Source organism: Syngnathoides biaculeatus, chromosome 22 (assembly GCF_019802595.1).
Source record: "Syngnathoides biaculeatus isolate LvHL_M chromosome 22, ASM1980259v1, whole genome shotgun sequence".
Classification (NCBI taxonomy): domain Eukaryota; kingdom Metazoa; phylum Chordata; class Actinopteri; order Syngnathiformes; family Syngnathidae; genus Syngnathoides; species Syngnathoides biaculeatus.
In genome coordinates, this window is record NC_084661.1 from 1,506,458 (window position 1) to 1,530,542 (window position 24,085).

The window sequence follows — 24,085 nt, forward strand, 5'->3', positions numbered from 1 at the left end:
TGATTGAATCAAAAACAAAATTTTATTAATGTGTATTTCTTGAGGAACAGGTTAATAGGTTAGGGTTAGTTGTAAATTACTGTTTCATTAAAACATGCACATAGGTTTCAGCCGGCTTGGTGGCCGACTGGTTAGAGCATCTGCCTAACAGAGTGCCGGGGTACATATCATGGCCCCACCTATGTGGAATTTGTTCAGTGAAGAAAATACGTTTTTGAACACCCTGCTATATTCCAAGTTCTCCCACTTAGAAACCATGGAGGGGTCTGAGATTTTCAACGTAGGTGCATGTCCACTGTGAGAGAGATAATCTAAAAAAAAAAATCACAATGTATAATTTTTAAACTATTTATTTGTGTGATACACCTGCAAATAACTATTTAAACACCTGTCTATCAGATAGAATTCTGATACCTCAGAGACCTATTAGTCCGCCTTTAAAAGTCCACCTCCACTCCATATATTATCCTGAATCAGACACACCTGTGCGATGTCATTAGCTGCATAAAGACACCTGTTCACACCATACAATCAGTAAGATTCCAACTTGTAACATGGCCGAGACCAAAGAGCTGTCCAAAGACACCAGAAAAAAACTGAGGAGGAGGAATCAGCCCAGGACTACACGACAGGACTTGGTCAATGACCTGAAACGAGCAGGGACCACCGTTTCCAAGGTTACTGTTGGTAATACACTTAAGACGTCATGGTTTGAAATCATGCATGGCACGGAAGGTTCCCCTGTTTAAACCAGCACATGTCAAGGCCTGTCTTAAGTTTGCCAATGACCATTTGGATGATACAGAGGAGTCATGGGACAACGTTTTGTAGTCAGATGAGAGCAAAATGGAACTTTTTGGTCATAATTCCACTAACCGTGTTTGGAGGAATGATGAGTTCCATCCCAAGAACACTATCCCTACTGTGAAGCATGGGGGTGGTAGGATCATGCTTTGGGGGTGTTTTTCTGCACATGGGGCAGGACGACTGCGCTGTATTAAGGAGAGGAGGACTGCGGCCATGTATTGAGAGAATTTGGGGAACAACCTCTTTCCCTCAGTCAGAGCATTGAAGATGGGTTGTGGCTGGGTCTTTCAACGTGAGAGTGACCCAAAGCACAAAGCCAGGAAAACCAAGGAGTGGCTCCATAAGAAGCATATCAAGGTTCTGGCATGGCCTAGCCAGTCTCCAGACCTAAACCCAATAGAAAATCCTTGGAGGGAGCTGAAACTGCGTGTTTCCCAGCGACAGCCCAGAAACCTGTCTGATCTAGAGAAGATCTGTGTGGAGGAGTGGGCAAAAAAATCCCTCCTGCAGTGTGTGCAAACCTGGTGAACAACTACAGGAAACATTTGATCTCTGTAATTGCAAATAAAGGCTACTGTACCAAATATTAACATTGTTTTTCTCAGGTGTTCAAATACTTATTTGCAGCTGTATCACACAAATAAATCATTAAAAAAAATCATACATTGTGATTTCTGGATTTTTCTTTTTAGATTATCTCTCTGATGGTGGACATGCAGCTATGATGAAAATTTCAGCCCCCTCCCTGACTTCTAAGTGGGAGAACTTGGAATATAGCAGGGTGTTGAAATACTTATTTTCCTCACTGTAATCAGGTAAACCTTTTGAACTATAGCTATGTTTCTGTTTACATGTACAGTAGAGGTATCTTCCTTTTATAGATTCAAATAAATAGAGGTTCATGCCATGAATTTTGGATAACAGTGACATAACATTCAATTTAAAGTAAAAAACGTTTGCAACATTTAATTAAAAACTGGTCATAGGTATAAACACTAGAGAAACTACAGTATTATCATTTTCAGAAATTGTCCCTCCTTATTTTCTTTACTGTATGTTTTCTTAGTGCCTGCATTGGATTTGTCTGGGCACTCCAGTTTCATCCCATATCCCCCAAAAATGCATTAATTGGAGACCTCTAGGTGTGATTGTGAGTTGTGAATTGTGGTTGATTTCTATGTGCCCTGCAATTGGCTGTCAACCAGTTAAGGGTGTACCTCGCTTCCTGCCCGAAGATAGCTGGGATGGTGTCCAGCACTCCTGCGACCCTTGTGAGGATAAATGGGTAAGATAATGAATGGATCATGGATGGATGGCTTTGGTTTTATTAGTCACTTAGAGATTAGCCCGTCACAAAGTAAAAACAAACTAAAGACCAGCAGAATGATCTAATGTTCAGTGTGACTTATCACAGTCTTAGTGGTTCCACAGTATGCTTGACTGAAACTGTGGTTGGATTTTTGTGATGTTTGACTTCAGTTTCACATTCAAATGACTCACCCACCTTTTGTTCATTGAATGGAATTGACTAAAACTCTAGAAAGAGGAAAATGTCGGCTTCTATTATGCAGAGGGTGAATGTTTGGGCAATTGTCAGAGCACTGATGAACTGTATCCAAACTTTTTTTTTGCACCAATGTCAAATGCAAGTAAACGGAATATCACCAAAATGGGCCAGAAGAGGAATGTGATCCTTGTCACTACTCTGGCTTTGTGTGACAAAACGACTCATTCAAGTTCTTCAGAAGCCTGTTGCCGGCTGGCACATCACTTCTCGGTGTTTGAAACGACACACGGCGACAGCTATTGCAATTCAATTAGTTCGAAATAGCAAGTAAAAGGTCACAATGAGCAGGTACCTTACATTAAAACCGACAACATCCAAACTAGAGAGGATTCTTGCCCATTTTATGAAACACTAATATTGGTTGATAAGTGTTAACAGGAAACCTCAATGAATGAGAACTATAGTTTCTCACATTTCAGGTGAAAAAGTACTTGGACAGTAACTGACTTTTACTGCAGTACATTACTACAATGAATTGAAAAAAATATATAATAACATTCATTAATTACGGTCATTTTATCCATTTAATCACAGCATGCAACCCGAAGCAATATTGTAGAGCACAGGTATGAAACTCGAGGCCCAGGGGCCAGATGCAGGCTGCAACAACATTCATTATTTGTGTTCTGTGAAAGCAAATCATGTGTATGTCTTCATATTCCTAAAATCTGTTCCAAAATTGTCAGTTGTATACACTTTTAAAAACATTGAGTGAAGATAAGCATTTTTTTGTGACCAAATTATCCATCCATTTTCTGACACGCTTATCTTCACGAGGGTTGCGAAAGTGCTGGAGCCAATCGGGCAGGAGGCGGGGCACATGGAGACAGCCAACAGTTGCACTCACAATCATACCACTTTTAAAATGTTATTCAATACTTTTTTTGGAGATGATGTATGATGATGCAATTCCAAATTGTGCCACACAAGAGCAAAAGAATTTGGATTGTGCCACTTGCACGATGCAGCGTCAGTTCAATTTTGGCCTACAGAGTTTTGTTACCAACATGAACCATTTACTTCTTCATGTTGTGTCATTTCATGTATGAGGGTTTAGACTACTACATCAAACCTTTTGCCAGTGTTCAAAATTAAATCAGTCATGTATGTTGGTTTTGCAATATCTGTGTGTTAATGTAAACCTTAGTATTATGTTTGAATGACACTGTCATTACAGTTTTATCCTGCCAGTTGAACCAAAGCAATTCACAATGAGCTTTTAGGTATGTCGGTCCACGTGGCGTTTCAGCTGTGTTTATAATAAAACCGTAGAGTGAGGAATGGGCTTCTTGCAGAGGCCTTTATGGTTTTCCTGGAGTCACATCTGTCCTATAGAACAGCCAGCAACTAAACAGTGTCCTTTGGATAGCAGAAAAAAGGCCCTCCTTTGCTCATGTCACAATTAAATTGTGTCATCACACATGCATATGCATGTGCATCTAGCAGTGAAATCTCAGATGTTTGAGTGGGACACACCCTCTGTCCAACTTGGCTTTAGGCTAAAGAATATATTTGAGTTTTTAAAAAAAAAAAAATTAATATCTTGTAGTCAAACTGTCACGGAGGGCCTCGGAACAAATTGCTGTCAACTGAAAAACCCTTTTGTGTTGTGGTACCAGTCAGAAATCTTTGAACTGTTGGGCCTTTTAGCTACCAATTTGGGGCTTTTGAGGTAAAATGAACCATTTTAAGACATAATCTTATACTGGGGGTATGTCACTGTTTCTATTTTGAGTGTGTTTTGGAAAAACATTAGCTCAGTCAGTGTAATTAGAGGTATTCTCATTTGGCCTTGCGTTGCCATTTTATTCCTTATGTCACCAATGGGTTTTGACCTCTTTGGAGTTCCACGGACATATACTCTAAAATATAATCACTTTTAATTAAAAACATAAAGATGATGATTCACGACTACTACTACTAATATGATTACTATTATGTGTTTATAAAAGTATACCATCTTTCAAGGGGTCCAAGGACCCTTATACATTGTATGCTGTTATATAGGTTGCTCATTCAGGATACTTTCAAGTGCAGACTTCCAAAGGAATGTTTTCTTTGCTTTTTTAGTATTTTAGCCTTTCCTCAAACGTATTCTCTTTTGGGACTAATATTGATGGATACTTTAAAATCGGGGCGGAACGGTGGATCAGATGGAAAGTGTTGGCCTCAAAGTTCTGAGGTCCCGGGTTGGATCCTGGACCCACCTGTGTGTAGTTTGCATGTTCTCCCCGTGTCTGTGTGGGTTTCCTCCGGGCACTCCGGTTTCCTCCTACATCCCAAAAACATGCAACAGTCGCACTCAAAATCACACCACTTTTAAAATGTTATTCAATACTTTTTTTGGATGATGATGTATGATGATGCAGTTCCAAATTGTGCCACACAATGTTGTCCCCGTGTCTGTGTGGGTTTCCTCTGGGCACTCCGGTTTCTTCCTACATCCCAAAAACATGCAACATTAATTGAACACTTAATTGCCCCTAGGTGTGATTGTGAGTGCGACTGTTTGTCTCGATGTGCCCTGCGATTGGCTGGCAACCAGTTCAGGGTGTACCTTGCCTCTTGCCCGTTGACAGCCGAGAGAGGCTCCAGGATGCTCCATGACCCTTGTGAGGATAAGCGGCAAAGAAAATGGATGGATGGATGGATGGATACTTTAAAATTGTTGCAGTGCATTATTACAGGTGGTGGCACAGGGGACGATTGGTTAGAACGTTTGCTTCACAGTTATGAGAACTGAGGTTTAAATCCCAGCCCCGCCTGTGTGGAGTTTGGGTTAGATGTTCTCCCTGTGCCTGCATTGGATTTTCTCTGGGCACTCCGGTTTACCCCCACATTCCAAAAACTTCCATTAATTGGAGACTAAGTTGTCCTTAGGTCTGATTGTGAGTGTGAACAGTTGTTTGTTTCTGTGTACCCTGTGATTGGAAGGCCACTTGTTCAGGGTGTACCCCGCATCCTGCTCAAAGATCACTGGTTTAGGCTCCACTACTGCCAAGATCCTTCCACCTGCTTGCAATGCATACTTACAATGGCCTGTTTGATATATCAATCAGTAGATGCAGTACCTGGTATTTTTATTTCTCTCATGGGGTTGATCATGTATCACTAGGTTTTGATGTATTTAAACAAATATGTTGTTTTTGTGATTATGTCTTACATCTCCACAATGGATTTTAAGGTCAGAGGGCAAATATCGGGTCAGTTAAAATTCATATTTGCATTGTTTATGTTACAGTGGGGCCTCCACTCTCCGAGAGGGGTTGCGTCAGGAAGGGCATCCGGCGTAAAAATTGTGCCAAACAAATATGAGCGTTCATCTCAGATGTCAAAATGTGGTGACCCCTAATGGGGCAAGCCGAAAGAAACTTACTTTTCTATGTTGTACAATACACACACACCACATAAAGTTGTCAGCTATAGTTTTGATTAAAAGGATGTCAGAACCCAAATGCCGGAGGGCACGGGAGACAAAGAGGTAATTCGGGAAAAACGTTTATTATTCAATGGTTGGGGATCGGGCATGCAGTCAGGTGCAGCAGCGGTAGTTGGGACGTCGGGCGTAGAGAGCAGGTTAACGGGCAGGCAGGAGTCGGTACACGGGAAAACGATCAAGGAAGGCAGAAGTGTCAAAGGAGTCAGGCTTACGGGGTCAGTCGGAGAACAGGCGGAGGTCGGTGCACACAGGAATACGATGCCACCAACCAGGGGTGCCAGTATTTTTTTTTTTCCCACATTTATACATAGTAACTATTCATAAATGTTCCGGTGACACAGCACAATCTTTTACATGCATCCATCCATTACCTGAGCTGTTTATCCTCACAATGGTCACGGTAGTGTTGGGAGCCTATCCCCGCTAACTTCAGGTAGAAGTTTCGGGGGGGGGGCACACACAGAACTGGTATGCAGTGTACCTATATATTGTGTGCCCCTCATTTGAGTATCGTTATAATGCGCCGCACAGAAAGTCTTTGCCGTGCCTGTTGGCTGGTCATGTAGGCAAAAGTACAGTTGACAGTACTGAAAAGTACTGGGTGGGTCTTTTTTTCCTACTGCCCAGTGCATAGTAACCATAATAGAGTCGCAGGTATTTACAAGGAAATCCTCACCTCTTGTCTGTGCAGCTTCGCCGCTACACCAAGGTGGTTGCGAGATTTAGTTCTCATGTTGGCGGTTGACGCGCGAATGGCTGTAGGAAAACTAGTTGGCCCCGGAGCAGGTTTCAGCCTCTGCCCATCTTCTCTCTTGTATCCAATGCTTTCTGGCAGGTCTTTCTTCAAGCACACTTGTTCGAAGTGATCAACACAGAGTTTGGAATGCTTGTAAGGGACCCACAGCTAAAAACGTTTCTTCGCCTGTTGATTGACTTTCCCTATCCACTGGTCACATATTCCTTTTTCACTTGGAAAGCCAAACTCTTGCCACTGCCTGAACCATTTGTACAACCAATGGCACACAAAAAATCATTGTGAAATCACTAAATCATACAACAACAACTACTCAAAAACGGGAACAACAGCATGGAACAATAGCACAGAATGCCGAATGAACAGGCTGTTCAGCTATTGTGACATCACAGGCTAGAGACGCAAAAACCAGAAGGTGCATTCTGAATCATATTTATCAATTTAACTGTTATATAGCTGCTGTATAACCATTTTGAAATGGCAGATGTGGTTTGTAATGTCACCCAAACACCACACACACGTCAAACCATTTTAAACAACATCCAAAACATTTGCATGCACTTTTCAGCAGAGCACCAAGCTCAAACTTAAAGACACATCTGCAAATGTTCATGTTGCTCATACCTGTAGAAAGAGTGATGGAAAGAATGTAATTGTTGAGTAGCAAATATGACAGGGAAAGGAAGCAGTCTTGGGAAGAATAAAATCAGTTTGGGAAACCCTGAACATTCCTTTACCACTGTCTCGGTGGGTAAGTATTTGTACCCAGAAACTCCCAACCATTGCCTTGTATATTCAGGCGTTACAGGTAACACCTGTTTAAAAGTAATCAATCCCCTCAAATGCCTAGCAACCAGTTGAAAATGAGATAAGGACTTTTTTTTGCATGTCATAGAAGTATAATTTGTATGACAACAGGTTAACCAAATAGCTGTGGGGATGGCAGCATAGTATGCCAAAGGTTTGATGACCAGAATTTCAAGTCACGTTTCTAATTTTACACCAGTTAAAGGCAGAACATTGTCACCACAAAAAGTTTGTTGAAAATACAGTAAAGTAACTATTTCTGATGTCCAGTGTTTGTTACAAAATTTCATCTTCTTTGAAAACTAGTTCATTTTTCAATTCACAGTTCTAAAAATGAAGTAGTTCAGTTCACAATCAAAATCAAGTTTATGAGCCTAGTATTTTAAAACACACAAGAAATTTGTTTCCAGTTGTTGGACCCACTCTAGTACCACAACAAACACCCGATATGACAAAATATACATTTTGGACATGATAAACAAAAGAACAGAGAGTCCTTGAGCAATGTAATGCTGATACAATGGCAGTTGTGGAAATGATGTGTCAAGCAATTTAATGAAATTTAAAGTGACTAGTAATGGAAGGCAGCACGGTGGATCAGCAGGAAAGCGTTGTCCTCATAGTTCTTAAGTCCTAGGTTCAATCCCGGACCCTCCTGTGTGGAGTTTGCATGTTCTCTCCATGCCTGCGTGGGTTTTCTCCGGGCACTCCGGGTTCCTCCCACATTACAAAAACATGCATCATTAATTAAACACTCTAAATTGCCCCTAAGCAGAGTGCGCCTGTTTGTTTCGATGTGCCCTGCAATTGACTCGCTACCAGTTCAGGGTGTACCCCGCCTCCTGCCCGTTGACAGCTGGGATAGGCTCCAGCACTCCTGCGACCCTTGTGAGGATAAGTGGCTAAGAAAATAGATTAATTGATGGATTGATAGTCATGGGATAATTGTCATACAGTGAGAGTTGTCCAAGGTACTGAGAGTCCTCAAACACATAAGTGGCCATCAGTAACCAAGAATAGTTATGCAAACAATCAAGATTTGCGAAGCCACTACATTGAGTACAGTAATAATGAAATGTAATAGTGTCCCAATACAAAAGTGCAATATTGGTAAAAATTGGCAACATTAAACAATGGAATAGTATGTCAATTATTCAAGAAGTCAATGGACATAGAGAAGAATCTATTGGAGTGTTTTGTGGTTTTAGTGTGCAATGTTCGGTCACACCTACCTTAGGAAAGGAAATAAAAAAGGTAGTAACCAGGATGTGGACCGTCCAAGAGAATTTTTCATGGTCTTGTCTTACTTCTTGGAGCGTGCAAGTCCTCAAGAGTTGGTAGGGAAATAATAATGAGTCCTGACTGTCTGTTGCAGTTGGGTTTTGTAACAGCATCAAACCATACTGGGATGGATGAACACAGAACCGATTCGATCACTATTGTATAGAACTACCTCAACAAATGTTGAGGTACTCCATGCCTCCTTAGCAGAAATAGGAATTACATCCTCTGTTGAGCCTTTTGGAGGGATGGAGTTGATGTTGGCCTCTGATTTCAGTCACTTTTCAAATAATATAGTTCAACGACGAAAGCCGCCACCATCGTTTCCGGGTTCCTCACATCACACATAGAAGAAGCATAACTGACTCGTTGTTCCAATCTTTTAACCCTTTCCGGGCAGGGGGTGCAAATTTGCAAAAGGTTTAATATAATCGAAAATTTTAGGTCCAGAGTATCATTTTCTGAACGTATCAGATTTTTCTTTCTGTAAAATTTTATTTGGTCCAGAGAAGGTGTAAATATTATCTTCAATAAAATCAATGCGGCTGTAAAGTAGTACAGTTACACGGTGCTGTGAAGCCATGGCTGATGTGTGGAAGGACATTGGAAATTGTGAGTGCTTCTCACTGCAGTTGGACGAATCCACTGACGTGAGTGACACAGCCCAGGTGTGCATTTTCATTCATATGGTGTTTAGTGATCATCAAAATGAACTCAGTTACAAAAAATGTTTAAAGTTCATTATGTTGTGTAATATTGGCTCATGCGGTTATGCAACGCACACAAACATACATACACATAAAGAATCCTCAATATACTTAAAAATAAATATGTTTTGCATTTTTGTAGTGGGTAGATCTCTGTGACTTGGCCATTTTATTTCATCATTGGTCATTCTAAAAAAAAAAAAGAAAAAAAACTGTTTCTCTCCCCCCCCCCCTCTCCTCTCCACCGCTGATTGTGAGAGGGTGAATGCTTGAGAAGTACCTCTTGGGATAGTCTGGGCACCCCTGGTCTAGCACGAGGCGTTGAAAAGATGTAATGACCATTGATGTCACAGTGACAGGCCAGTACTCATGACTGAAAACTCAAGATAGTTAATAAATTTGTTAATAGATCATAGTTCCTGATTCAAAATTCTAAAGTAAACTCACCATTCCAAAAATGAACTTGTTCATAGTCCTTTTTTTGTAATATGTTACTGTAACCTATCATCCTCAAAATACTTTCCCCACTGTTGTCACCCATTTGGTCCAGTGGAGTAGTCACCTTTGTCGTAAAAATGCTAGGAAACTAATGTTTTTTTTTTTAAATGAAAATTTAAAACAAAAACAGGACTCGTAAGTCACCTGTAAAACAGCAACCCGACTGTGACTTATTTTGGAAAGCTTCACCATATCATTCCCCCCAATGAAATACATAGGAAAAGCAATATTATGCCTCTCAGCAATGAGCAAACACTAATTCACTGTACTTTACTATTTGTCATCAAGCAACGCAAATTTCCTGTTTAAGGTAACTGTCACAAGTTCCTTTTTCCTTCCAGCCACGAATCATATTTTGATGACTCATGCGGCCATGCAACACTGGGAGCTTGGTTGCCAAATATGTTTGTCACCCACATGTGGAAACCATAAACGAAACCTGGCACTCTAATAAAGAGAAATTAACTGCCATTAAAAAGTAGTAAGACACCGAAATCAGTGCGTTAGCAATGTTTATCGGGTAGAGATACACAATATACACACCCTTGTCCTTGTAGGATGGTGAGTGTGGTGTTGAGGTGCACACTCCTACCTGATGTGCTCAATCAGTTGAGTGTCACTCGCTCCACCAGTTTGTTTAGTAACGCACTAAAGTCAAAAACGAAAAGACGACATCAAAGCACTTTACTAAATCAAAATATTCAATATGCGAGGTGACGGCGTATTGCCGGCACACATGGGTTCAATCATATGCACAGTATTGCGCTAGAATAATTTTTACAAATGGGAAGGTGGGCGGAACTTAACACACGTTGCTTTTCCAAGTCAATTTTTGGCATTTACACTATTCTCAGAGCCTCTTGTGCACATGTGTTTATTTTGCTCCACTAACAAACTAATTGTCAGCAGCAACCACCCCCCCTACACACACACACACACACCACACACACCACACACACACACACCACACACACACACACACACACACACACCGCACTCACGCATACACACAACACAGGACCTCAGCAGCGTCAATGTCTAAGAGTCTCTGTGTGAGAATCTGCATCCTCCTCTTTCAGTGTCTCAAGTCTCCCACATCTCCCCATTGCATAACAATATTTCCAAATAAAGATAGTGTCTGAAACCCTTGTTTTCTTTCTCCTTCCAAGTGCAAATTATCCTTTCTCTTTTCCTCCTGTATTCACTCCATCCTCCATCCTGTCGTATCTTGAATACATTTGTCTGTCTAGGTCAGACAGCTTGTGTTTCAGTGTATGTGTGAGAAATTTCTTCTTAGCTGTATTTTTCATGAGGTCTCAACGCCAGCTGACTGTTCCCACCGGAGTTGGGAACTCTGTGCTCTAAAGAGTGGTTACATTACATTATCCACCAGGGCCTGCTGATATCAACGGTGATGACACGGATTTACTACTCTCTTGAGAGAATGTGTGGGAGTTTGTGAGAGTGAAGTCTTGTTATGTGTTGGTCGTTATGTTGAGGAAACTAGGATTTTGAGCTGATGTGTGTATTTTTTTCACCTGGAAACAAAATGTTTCTGAAATACACATGGAACTATTGAAGTCAATGTGATCCAGAAGACCACAAACAGCAGACCCTTTTACATTATGAAGCAGAAAAATCTGGAAAAAAGGGAAAAGAAGCAAAATAATACAACACAGCAGCTCCAAATAACTGTCAGTGTTTCTAGTTTAACTATTTTGGGTTTGCATCACAAAGTGGTTGAAGCAGCAGACTTAAATATGTATTCATTGTGCTAGCATGAGAAGTTACGAAGAGGAGTTCAAGACCCAAGCAAGTTTTTTTTATGAAACAGGCTTATCCTCACAAGGGTCACAGGAGTGCTGGACCTTATCCCAGCTATCTACAGGCAGGAGGGGAGTTACACCCTCAAGTGTTTGCCAGTCAATCACAAGGCACATCGAAACAAACAGCCACTCACAGTCACATTCATGGCATTGGGCAATTTAGGTTCTTCAATTAACCAATCATGCATGTTTTTGGGATGTGAGAGGAAACCACAGAGCCCGGAGAAAACCCACGCATGCATGGAGAGAGCATGCAAACTTCATACAGGTGGGGCTGGGATTTGAACCCCGGTTCACAGAACTGTGAGGCACACGCGCTAGTCAACCACCATGCTGCAAATTGTGTTCCCATCACACCAAATTTTATTTGCCTAAAGTTTACTCATTCAGTTGGGTTGTTACATGTGGCTCCAACGCGATGTTATGCAATTTATTGCTAATTATTCAATTGCATTACTTCTATAGTGGCTCTCAAGTCGTTTCCGCTTTTTTAGTGCATAATCATTGCTTTAGAGGGTGACCCACTGCTGCTTTTCTCTCATATTTGTTGTGTGTGTGCCACTGTCCATCCATCATGAGGCTGATACCTCAATGGCAGCATGCTTTCAAGTGATGTTTTACAGAAACAGATATTTTGGTAACTTTTGACAATTGGACCCCAATTTTTTTTCTTTGGATTTATTTATCTATTTATTTCCTAAATTGTACGACAGATGCAGGAGTTACTTCTCTGTACTTAAATGCTTTTAATCATGTAAAGCACATTCAGTTACCTTGTGTTTGAAATGGCGCTATACAAATAAATTCACTTTGCTTTGCTTTTAGCATTTATGTAAATATAGTTTAAGCTCTGCTTTTTTGGAGTACATGAGAACTCCACACATTAGCATCAATTACTTTGCAGGTCAAATGTTTGGTAATCGGCACGGTGACGCAGGTGGTAAGCGTTGGCCTCACAGTTCTGAGGTCCCGGGCTCAATCCCGGACTCACCTGTGTGGAGTCTGCATGTTCTCCCCGTGCCTGCGTGGGTTTCCTCCAGGCACTCTGGGATAGACTCCAGCACTCCCACGACCCTTGTGAGGATAAGTGGCTAAGAAAATGGATGGATGGGTGTTTGGTAATGTTAGAAAAAAGAATGTGGTACCCAAACTAACATAAACTGTTTTTGTTATTGAGCAGAGCCCTTTATACAACATGTAAAGGTATTGGTTGAAATGTTTTCGATCCCTTAGTCTCTCCATCAGCATGTGATTGTGCTGACACTATGTAATCGGCAGTCACACCTATAGACACACAACTTCACCAACTGTGCAGTAACCCAGAAAGGGAAGGTGATGTTATTAATACATGGAAAATAGGAAACAGACACTTCCCCTGTCTTTCTCACCTTTGCTTTTTTTTATGCTCCTCCTCAACTAGTGCGGTGTTGATTTTGGCTCTGAACGTTGTAAAGCCTAAATGTACAGTATCGCTGTTTACTGTTGTTTGCACATTGTAGTTTAAATTCAGACCTCATGATGTACACAGCTGGAATGTCTGGTGTTTGTAATGCATTTAATTTATTAAAAGAAACAACAAAAACTATACAATATTTAAAATTTCAATGCGTGAAATAACGCAATCAGATTATGTGAACTGGCACCTCCCAAGAGGAGAATCACTTAGCATAAATTTAATCAAATTAGTCTTCACAAATTAGATTTGGTAATATGCCAACATGTGTAATTTGACATTAAACACGTCCATAATGCATACTGGATAATACATATTTTGTGTGTGTGTGTGTGTGTGTACCCCATTATTTAGTGCTCTGGTTGATTTAAAATGTGACAAATTTGCTTGTGGAATGGGTTGTCTATATTTTTTTAATTTGTATTCATTTATTTTTTACATGTATTGATCTTTTATTATTATGATTTTTTGTCATTGTGTGATACCATTCACATAGTCACAGTTCAGGCTTGGTGTTTTGTGCTTTTTTTTTCATTATACATGGGTTTACTTATCCATAGACAATGGCAACACTTTCACCCTGCAATAGATTAACCATCATTCTTCTATACCACTTATTTCTAATAATGGTCATGAGTGAGTTGGAGCTTATCCCAGTTGACTTTGGGTAAAACTCCACACAGTCGACAGTAAACTAGCAGCCATTTATAGTCACATTCCCACTTAGTCTTCAATTAACTTTAATGCCCAATATACACAGAGAAAACCCATGCAAACACAAAGAGCTCATTTCTGTTTTAATTATTTCCCATGAAAAATCATGCTCTTGGAACTGATCGTGTTTGACATTTTTTCTTATAAAATGGAGGCTTTTGGCATACAAGTAGCATATTTGAAGCCCTTGTCAAGCACTTCTATCAGATAATATTTCTTCTGTCTAGTAACAATAGTATTAAGCTATTACATAAGACTAAGGGAAGAGTATTATTTTCAGATTTATAAAATGTTGTGAAACTACCGTAATAGGCAGCGCCAAGGGTGTCCTAAACTTATCATTCGTTGCTCATCTAACCACTCAATATCCTCCCCCTTACTTGAAAGAAGGTCAACAGAACTTGACCTGCCATTAAAAAAAAAAAATAAATAAAAAATAAATAAATCAACTTTCCAATTCTACAAGGTTGCGGTTGTGTTTAATTTGTGTCTCAACATGTTTTTTTTTTTTTTTTTTGTAGGCATACTTGCATCCATGCAACTCACACATATTCACGCTATGGTTTTTTTTATCAGTTAGCCAATCTGTTGCCACTGTGGACCGCTGAAGTTGCATTTTCCTCCTCCTCCACACTATCTGTGCGGGGAATCAGGTCTTACAAACAATCATGTGGTGACTGGTGGCGGTGGCACAGATGATGACTGTTGATGAATCACCTCTTCAGGACAATCACACAAAGGCCTTCCTCAAACGTTGCTAACCTACTGGCCAATGCATGAGTCATCACTAAACTCAAAAACTTGGTTGCTCAAGGTTGGAGTCCGATTCAGAGCTGTTTACGCCAGTGTCAGTTGGACCACGTCACAATTATAATTATGTTGAGGAAGTTTTGCATGAAATAAAAGGGACAAAAGACTTTAAACACTTGAAGCATTTAAACTCATGCATTTTTCACGTTATATTTTTTTCATATATACACACACTACCAGTCAAAAGGTTTTAAACATCCCAATGTTTAAAGCTTGGGAAATCATTTTGTATCCAAATCCGGCTTTAACGTTCTCCACAAAAGTATCTTGGACCTGCCTGGTGTGTTTCTTGGTCTTCATGATGCTTTCTGCACTTTAAACAGAACCCTGAGACTGTCACAGAGCAGGTGCATTTATACGGAGACTTGATTACACACAGGTGGATTCTATTTATCATCATCAGTCAACATTGGATCATTCAGAGATCCTCACTGAACTTCTGGAGTGAGGGACCCACACACACAGTATAAACAACCATTTCCACTTACATTAACACCTAAGGGCAATTTAGAGTGTCCAATTAATGTTGCATGTTTTTGGGATGTGGGAGTGCCAGGAGAAATAGAAAATATAAATATAATATAAACATTGAACAAGTAAATTATCCAAGTCACAAATCAAGGAATTTATCTACAAACAAACATGCAAAACAGTTGACTCATTCAAGTAGCCACCTTGGGAGGATATAACAGCTGAAAACTTGACACCACTCTTTGTCCTCGATCAGTCTTACAACAGAGGGCTCGTCAGCAAATTTGGTGTTAGGTTGAGTGGGAGAGGGGTCATATATAAATAGGAAGTAGAGATGGGGGATGTGGATGGACCCCTGTTGTGTCGCTGTGTTCAGGATGAGAGTGCGGGAGGTGTTGTTTCCCATCTTAACATTCTGGGGTCTGTTGCTGAGAAAATCCAATGCGCAGTGAGCTGCAGGCTCCTCAGCTTTATCACCATATTTTGGGGTACAACTGTATTAAATGCAGATCTGAAATCCATAAAGGGCATTCTGACATAGGCATGAGGATTACCCAGGTGTGTGAGGCTATATGGAGGGCTGTGTTAATTGCATTTTCTTTTGACTTATTTGTCCTGTATGCAAACTGATGGGCAACTTAGTCATTGGAAATGCATTCTTGATGTGACACAGGATGAGCCTCTTCAAGTTTTTGGTGATTATGGGTGTTAGAGCGATTGGGTTATAGTTGCTCAGGTATCTCACTGTGTCCTTCTTCTTCTACAATGGTGGTTGATTTAAGGCAGATTGGGACTACAAACTACAGTAGCAAAAGCTTAAAGATAGTGGTGAAAACCTCTGCTAGGTGGTCTGTGCAGCCTTAATAATCTACCCCACAAGTGTCAAACTGAAGGCCTGGGGGCCAGATCCGGCCCGGTGCATGATTTTATGTGGCCCACAGAGCCAAGTCATGTGTATCAACTTCCATGATGTTTGTTATAATCTGTCCCAAATTTTAAAATGTCATAAATGATAAAGTTGAGTATTACAAGGCTTTTTGTGTTACCAAACAACAATAGTTGGAAAACCCATTACCCTTGATTTCTGATTCCAAAACTATTTCATAAATTTCATGTGTAAATATGAGGAGGCATTTTAAGATTTTTAGATTTTTTTTTTTCACATTCAAAATGGCCCTCTGATGGAAACCCCAAATAAAATGTGGCCCGTAACAGAAATGAGTTTGACACCCCTGATCTACCCTGTCACCCTGTCTGGGCTCGCTACTTTCTTTGCACAAACCTGTTTCTGAGCCTTTTGAACCATATTTGGTCCACATGCTCCACTCTCAGTGCATCAACAATTGGCTGGGTATTTGTGTCTTAGCAGCAGAAGTGACGTGGGGTTTGGCGTTTTCACACAAACAGTTGCCAACTTGTGGTTATAACCCCTTTCTTCATAGAAAAAGCTTTTCTTAAAACATCTCTTCACCACCAGCTGCTTTCAGTGAATCTGTTATTAAGTTTATTTTCTCCCCCACATTCCTAGAAGATGCTTTCTTTTGGCTGGCTCTCATTTGTGTTATGCTATTTAAAAATACGGTTATGTAATTTGAGGCTAATCAAGTAAAGTCCATGAATAACATGTGACTGCAATAGTAAAAGAAGTCGAGCATTGCAAAATTATTCTGATACCCATGCCATGTGGGCACCTCTTAACGCACTCAAGATATGTATAAACATGGTTATGTAAACACACCAAATGGATTTTTGTCATGCTGTGATTGATGGTAGGTAGGAATTATCCCTTTTACACCATCAATTTTTTTCAGTGTTTCATGCATTCATCTATTTTCTGTACTGCTTACCCTCCCTAGAGTCACAGTTGTGCTGAAGCCTATCCTAGCTATCTTTGGGCAAGAGGTAGGGTCACCAGGCAATCTCAGGGCACGTCCAAACAGACAACTACTGACACTCACATTCACACCTATAGGTAATTTAATCTTCAATTAACCTACCACACATGTTTTGGGGATGTAGGAGAAAACCGGAGCAACCGGAGAAAACCTCAGCAGGGAACATGCAAACTCCACACAGGCAGGGCCGGAATTTGAACCCTTGTCTTCAGAACTGTGAGGTACATGCGCTAACCAGTCATCCACTGTTCTGTCAAAAATGTTTCAGTTGAATGTAACAATATGGATGATTACTGCAGCACATGACTTGAAACTTGCAGCACTTACCCTAATACACACACTTCTAAATATCATGCCATTATCCAAGCTACTTATCCTCACAAGGGTTGTGGGAAAGCTGGAGCCTATCTCAGCTTGCTTCGGGTGAAAGGCAGACTACACCCTGAACTTTTTGGTTTCAGTCGCAGGGCAGATATTGACACCATCACTGAGCGCAAATCGATCCCACGCTGCCCGCACCAAAGGCAGGCGTGTGTACCACTATGCCAACAGTGATTCTAACACTTCTAAATATCTATGTAAATCTATTTTGTACTGTGGAAGAACTCAAATGCCCTTCCCTTCTCTCTCTCTTGCTCTCTCTCTCTCTGTCTCTCTCTATACACCACATTGCAAAAATTATTTGCTCACCTGCTTTGACTCATATAGAAATTTACTTTGACATTGCTAATTCTGCATTCCTAATCAAAAGGGTTCAATATGTTGTTGGTCCACCCTTTGCAGCTGTAACAGTGTCAAGTCTTCTGGGAAGGCTGTCCACAATGTTTAGGAGTGTCTTTATGGAAATTTTTGATCATTCTTCCAGAAGCACATTTGTGAGGTCACACACTGATGTTGGACGAAAAGGCCTGTCTCTTTGTCTCTGCTCTAATTCATCCCTAAGGTGTTCTACCGGGTTGAGGTCAGGACTGTTTTGCAGGCCAGTCAAATTTGCCTTGTAAACTTGTGCAAAGTCATGTTTGAAGGAAGAGGAAGGGGCCAGCTCCAAACTATTCCCACAAAGTTGTGAGCATGGAATTGTCCAACATCTCTTGGTATGCTGAACTATTAAGAATTCCTTTCACTGGAACTAAGGGGGCAAACCCAGTTCTTGAAAAGCAATCTGAGACTATAACCCCACCTCTACCAAACGTTACACTTGACACGATGCGGTCAGAAAAGTACTGTTCTTCTGGCAGCTGCCAAACCCAGAGTCTTCCATCTGATTGCCAGATGGCGAATTGTGATTCAACACGACATAGAACACATCTCCACTGCTCTAGAGTCCAGTGGCGCTTTACAGCACTGTATCCAATGCTTTGCATTGCACTTGGTGTTGTATGGCTTGGATGCAGCTGCTCGGTCATGGAAGTCCCACGAAATTCTCTACTCACTTTTTTTCAGCTAATCTGAAGCCCACATGGGGTTTGGAGGTCTATAGCGACTGACCCAGCAGAAGGTTGGCGACCTCTTTGCACAATTCACATCAGCATCCATTGAACCCATCGCGTCAGCTTAGATAGCCTACCACTTTGTGGCTGACTTGCTGCCAGTCCAAAATCCTTCCACATCCTTATGATACAGCTCATAGCCGACTGTGGAATATTTAGTAGCGAGGACATTTTACCACTAAAATTGTTGCACAGAGAGCAACCTATAATAGTTCCACACTGGAATTCATTGATCTCCTGAGAGCGACCCATTTGTTCACAAATGTTTGTAAAAACAGTCTGCATCTCTCGTTGCTTGATTTGATATACCTGTAGCCCAGGAAGTGATTGGAACATCTCGTTCAGATTGTTCGTATGGATGAATGACTATTTTGTCAATATAATGTATACAGTATGTATAACCTTTTTCATTTCTTTTTCATTTCATTGATACCTCTGGATGGCCATACTTCAGGTAGTAATTAAATTGTACTGTACTCCTGTCCATGTATACTGCGACATCCATAGTTCAATCTAATGACCTACATATTAAAGGACTACAGTGAAACCTTGGTTCAGGAGCTTAATTTGTTCCAAGGCTGTTTTATCAATTTGTAAAAATGTTGTTTCTAAACCAATTTGTTTGTGAACAGAAGCACTTGGGAACACGGGTTGTTTATTGAATCAAATTTCACAAGATCACAAATTAGCTGTCTTTAGACTTGCTTTTTTCATCTCTGTTATTAAAACCACTGCACTTCACAGAGAAGGTTGAGTTTTTTCCGAATAATACTCAAGATGGACTGAAAGTACTTGCTCACAGCCGTCATGATTGTTGTGGTAGCTCCTCAGTCTTTCCAGCCTAGTTGGATGAGTGCTTATGTTGTGTAGAATAAGCTTTTCTGTTTTGCTGTAAATCTAAAGCCAAAGGCAGTCTGGGTTATAGAAGGTTAACCATCTGGAATGATTAATTATTTAACGTTACATATGTTGGGACAAGATTGCTCCAAGATTTGAGACCACTTCCAACTTCTTGTCATAGAAAAACAATATTTGGGTTTTTTCACTTATGAATAACATGTGACATAAAATGTTTAAAGGAGACTAATCTTGTTTTGTTGAAGATTAACAAAAATAATGTTCTGTAGAAAATCTGTGGTTCCTTTCTGTTATAAACAAACAAAAAACACAGTGGCAACTGAAATAACCAATTATTGAAACTTAACCATTGTTTTGATTGGTGGTCCAGCCAAGGAAACTGACTAGGACAAAAGGACTTGAGGAAATCGCTAGAATCAAACAACTTTTGTAACTCAGTGAGGCTTGTACACCTATTGACAATTACAGTATTTTGGCCCACTTATGAGCAAACTGCTCCAATTGTCACAGGTTTCAAGGGATTTTTCTCCAAATGAATGATTCACCTTTTTAATTTTTTTTTTTACAGATGTTCATGACTTATATTACGGTTCATCAAATACAAAGCTGAAGTCCAATAGAACATTCCCGTGTTTTATTTTTAGCGAACCTTATCATGCCTGTTTAGACAGAATGCCATTTTATTGTTCAGAATGAATTTCATATTCATTCATTAATTATCTGAGCCGCTTATCCTCACGAGAGTCTCCAAAGTACTGGAGCCCATCTCAGCTATCTTCAGCCAGGAGGCGGGGTGCAGAGTACTGGAGCCCATCCCAGCTATCTTCAGCCAGGAGGCGGGGTGCACCTGAACCAGTTGTCAGCCACTCACAGGGCACATAGAAACAAGCAAGACTTCCCACTCACTATCACACCAAAGGGCAATTTAGAGTCTCTAATTAATGCACGTTTTTGGGATTTGGGAGGAATCCAGAGTACCCGGAGAAAACTCACGCAGGCACAGAGAGAACATGCAAACGGCAAACAGCCAGGGCCGGGATTTGAAACCCGGGCTCCAAAAATGTGAGGCTAATCCTCTAACACACCATGTCGCCTGAATTAGATATTGTACATTCAAATTCACAACATTCTCACCTGGGTTCAGTAAAGCAGCCCAAGTGCATAATCTCTATTTTGGTATGTACCACACTTGAGCACTTTTGATATCCATCCATCCATCCATCCATTTTCCTAGCCTCATATCCTCACAAGGGCCACGGGGAGTGCTGGAGTCATTCCCAGCTGTCAACGGGCAGGAGGCGCAGTACACCATGAACTGGTTCCCAGTCAATTGCAGGGCACATACAGACAAACAACAGTTGCACTTACAATTACACCTAGGGGCAATCTAGAGTGCCCAATTAATGTTGCATGATTTTAGGATGTGGGAACAAACCAGAGTGCCTGGAGAAAACAGATGGGCTGAGGATTGAACCCTGAACCTCAGAATTATCATTGGTGAGAATAAGCACTATGGAAAATGTCTGAATGGATGGATGGATGGATGGATGGATGGATGATGGATGGATGGATGGATGGATGGATTGAGTAGAATCGACACTGCAATATATTACAATTTCAGTAGACAATGGCTCCTCTACTAAACTGTAGCCCATCCAAGAGAGTTTGGACTACATGAGCAAACAGGTGGAAGGTTAACAGACTACATAAATAACTCATAATGAAACTGAACAAAGATGCACAAATGCTACCTGCAACACAGTATCACAGTGTAATGGTATGATGAAAGTGAAGTTTTGGTTTCAGGACAAAAATCAGATAAAACATGGAAAGAGTCTGTAAAATGTTGTTTCAAAGGTGACATCAATCAGTCTAGAAAAACTAACGGAAATTTTTAGGAGTACATTCCATTCCATGGTAAAACTGTGAGAACTTAATTATTGAATAAGATTAATCGTGCAAGAAATGTGACTCACCACAGTTTATTCCTCTCCCAGCTCTGGTTCCAGTGCCAGCCTGCACATGCTCCTCTGCCAGTGGCAGCGCTGTTGTTCCTCTTCAGTCATAATTTCATTATGTACTTTTATTTTTGTAGAAGAAGAAGGGCACTAACGTGAACCTCTGTGTTCTTGTAGATGCCCATCCCTACCTCATGCTTTTTTTTTTTTAATCAGGGTTTTTTTTTTCTTACACACACATTAAATTCATTAGGCTGAGTAAGAAAAATTACGGAGTATATCAAACGTGTCTGAAAACATTAATTGGAGATGTGAAGAGAGAAACACTTTTGCCAATTACAAATCCCCTCAATCCAGTTTACGAGGGATTACGCAAATTGAGGCAATGCTCAGTTGCTAGCTCCTGTACATCACATCTTGCGGATGTATTTGAGCAAGAGAATTGCAAAGTCAGAAATTTGGACTATGAAATCATGGACATTATTTAACTCAAAAAGATGACCAACACAAAGTACAGACCTCAGAACTATAATTTTTTTTTATCAACTATTCCCTGCTTCTCCTGAACACACACTGCTGATTGGCTGAGCCATCGCTATAGGACAATTAAACAAACTTTGCTTGATTCAACCTTACCAAACAGACTTGGGGATGGTCATGTCAGAATTACCTATAAATTTAATCTGGCAAGAGGTGAAAATGTAACCTATTACGTGAAATACTCATTTATATCAAGAGGTGCACTATACCTTATATTTTGTAACTGGTGTGGTTGTAAATCGGTCAGAGAATTTTTTTTCTCAAAACCTCATAGAGGACAAATCTAATTATTAATGCCACTGGAGAGAAAACATGGCTGATGTAGTTGGAGACTACCCATAATTTACATGATTGTCTAGGATTAGTAGTCACCAAGCCATGCGTCACCAAATTTGTTTTTTGCCTATCCTGTTTCATAGCACCATTAGCAAATAATGACTTTATTTCCTGAAGTAATGAAGTTATTGTTTCTTACAGGCTGTTTATGTTTGTGTATGTCAGTACTTATTATTTCAAGTTTGATTTGCCCTGAACAGGGTGATGACAATGATGATGAGTATTATCTGATTATCTGTATCTTCAAGTGAATGTTGAAGTTAGGCCTTGGAATGTTACTCAGCGTCTCAGACCAGACACACAGAGGTTAGCGATAGGGCAAAACATAATTCTCTTTTATTGTCTATTGAGTTATAAAAACTCTGTACTTAGTGGTCACTTGTCAAAACGAACGAACAAACAACCAACCAACCAACCAACCAAACAAACAAAACAAAAAATATTACTACAATGCTAAATACTAAAATACTGCAAAATAATGACTGGAGTGGACAAGTCAGATTGAGCCCCCAAACCAATTGCAGTAATTATAGCGTTCACATTGTACAACATTTTATATTACTGTTTTTTCTGTTGAGTTTTTGACACCCACAATTTTTTTCAACACTGCTGTGTTTTCAGTCACGATTCCCCAAGCAGGGTGACCAGATGTGCCCTTTCCCCCATACAAAATGGTTGCAAACAATTATTCACTATTTTATTATGGAAAGACATTATTGTGTGTTTTTTCATTAACTGTGTATGCAGCAATCTGGGCATGTTCCTTTTGGTCAGTCTACCTTCTAAGGTGCTAAATATTACAGAGACAAACTTGTACCAACAGTATTCTTTACTTTGTCTGGTCATGATTGAAATTAAAACAAATAAAGAACATAAAAAAACTCTGTTTTGTGATTTAACAATACTGATTACCATTACAGTTTATACCATTGGAAAAACATGTTCATTTTGTTTTAAAACAATGCCCTACTTGCTGGGTACTTGCATCTAAATGTGCGATGATCAATGCAACTACTCTTATTTCCATAGAAGGCAGTCTTGACTGGCTTCACTAGTCCAAAACATTTGTGAGGAGGGTCTTGCTGTTAAAGTCTTGAGTCTTAAAATCTGAATTGTCAATAATATCTGCACATTTTCAAAGCAGCCCTTTTATTTGAATGGATGACCAAAATTTGGCTTTCATGTCTTGTCTGTCTCAAGTCTCTGGACAATATCTTAACAGTGTTCAACACACTGGGCTCTTTCTTCCTATTCTTTATTCCTGCTAATCATTAGCAGATGTATCCAGTCTTTTTGTCTCGTTTTCTTTGCATGATATGGACATATGGAGGCTGAAATTCTAGGTTTGGTAGCTTGGACACTGTTTTGCAGCAGGAGTGTCTCTGATGTCATTGCTTGCTGCTTGTGAAATGCTTGAGGAAATGAAAATGTCCCTATTTTTCACATTGTTGGTGCTCTTGAAGCATCTGTGAGGTTTTAACATTTGTATTGAGTAGCTCATCACTTTAATGCTAACACTTTATTCAATTTCCTTATTCTGTCTTGACAGAGAACAGCATCACTAAGTCAGCTTCCACTGGAGGACCTGAAAGACCCTTTGCCTCCTCATTGGAAATGCTACATGTCTCCACAAGGGCGGCGATACTATGTCAACACCACAAACAATGGTGAGAATAAATTAAACAACTTATGACAGGGGTGGCCAATCAATTTTCCTAAGGGGCCATGTGAGAAACTGGAACGTTTGCTCGGGGTCAGGCCAACATACTAACTTCAATTCCATACACGGTTTGTTACTGACGAGGACCATTGTCGAAAAACTCACTAAATATACTGACAGTGTTCCCAGGGTATTAAGGGTGAAGGGAGAGGTC

General features: G+C 40.3%; 1 protein-coding gene across 3 annotated transcripts in view; it reads left to right on the forward strand.

Moving 5' to 3' along the window:
- The window catches only part of gas7b (growth arrest-specific 7b), a 76,858-nt gene that overhangs the window by 6,803 nt on the left and 45,970 nt on the right, over window positions 1-24,085 (forward strand). For 2 of the 3 annotated variants that reach the window (XM_061810354.1, XM_061810355.1), the window contains one exon: window positions 23,761-23,878. In XM_061810354.1, the coding sequence (XP_061666338.1) occupies window positions 23,761-23,878 (118 nt within the window). Of the gene's footprint in view, window positions 1-1,499; window positions 1,623-23,760; window positions 23,879-24,085 lie in introns of all 3 variants that reach the window. The other variant, XM_061810356.1, reaches the window with a different exon arrangement.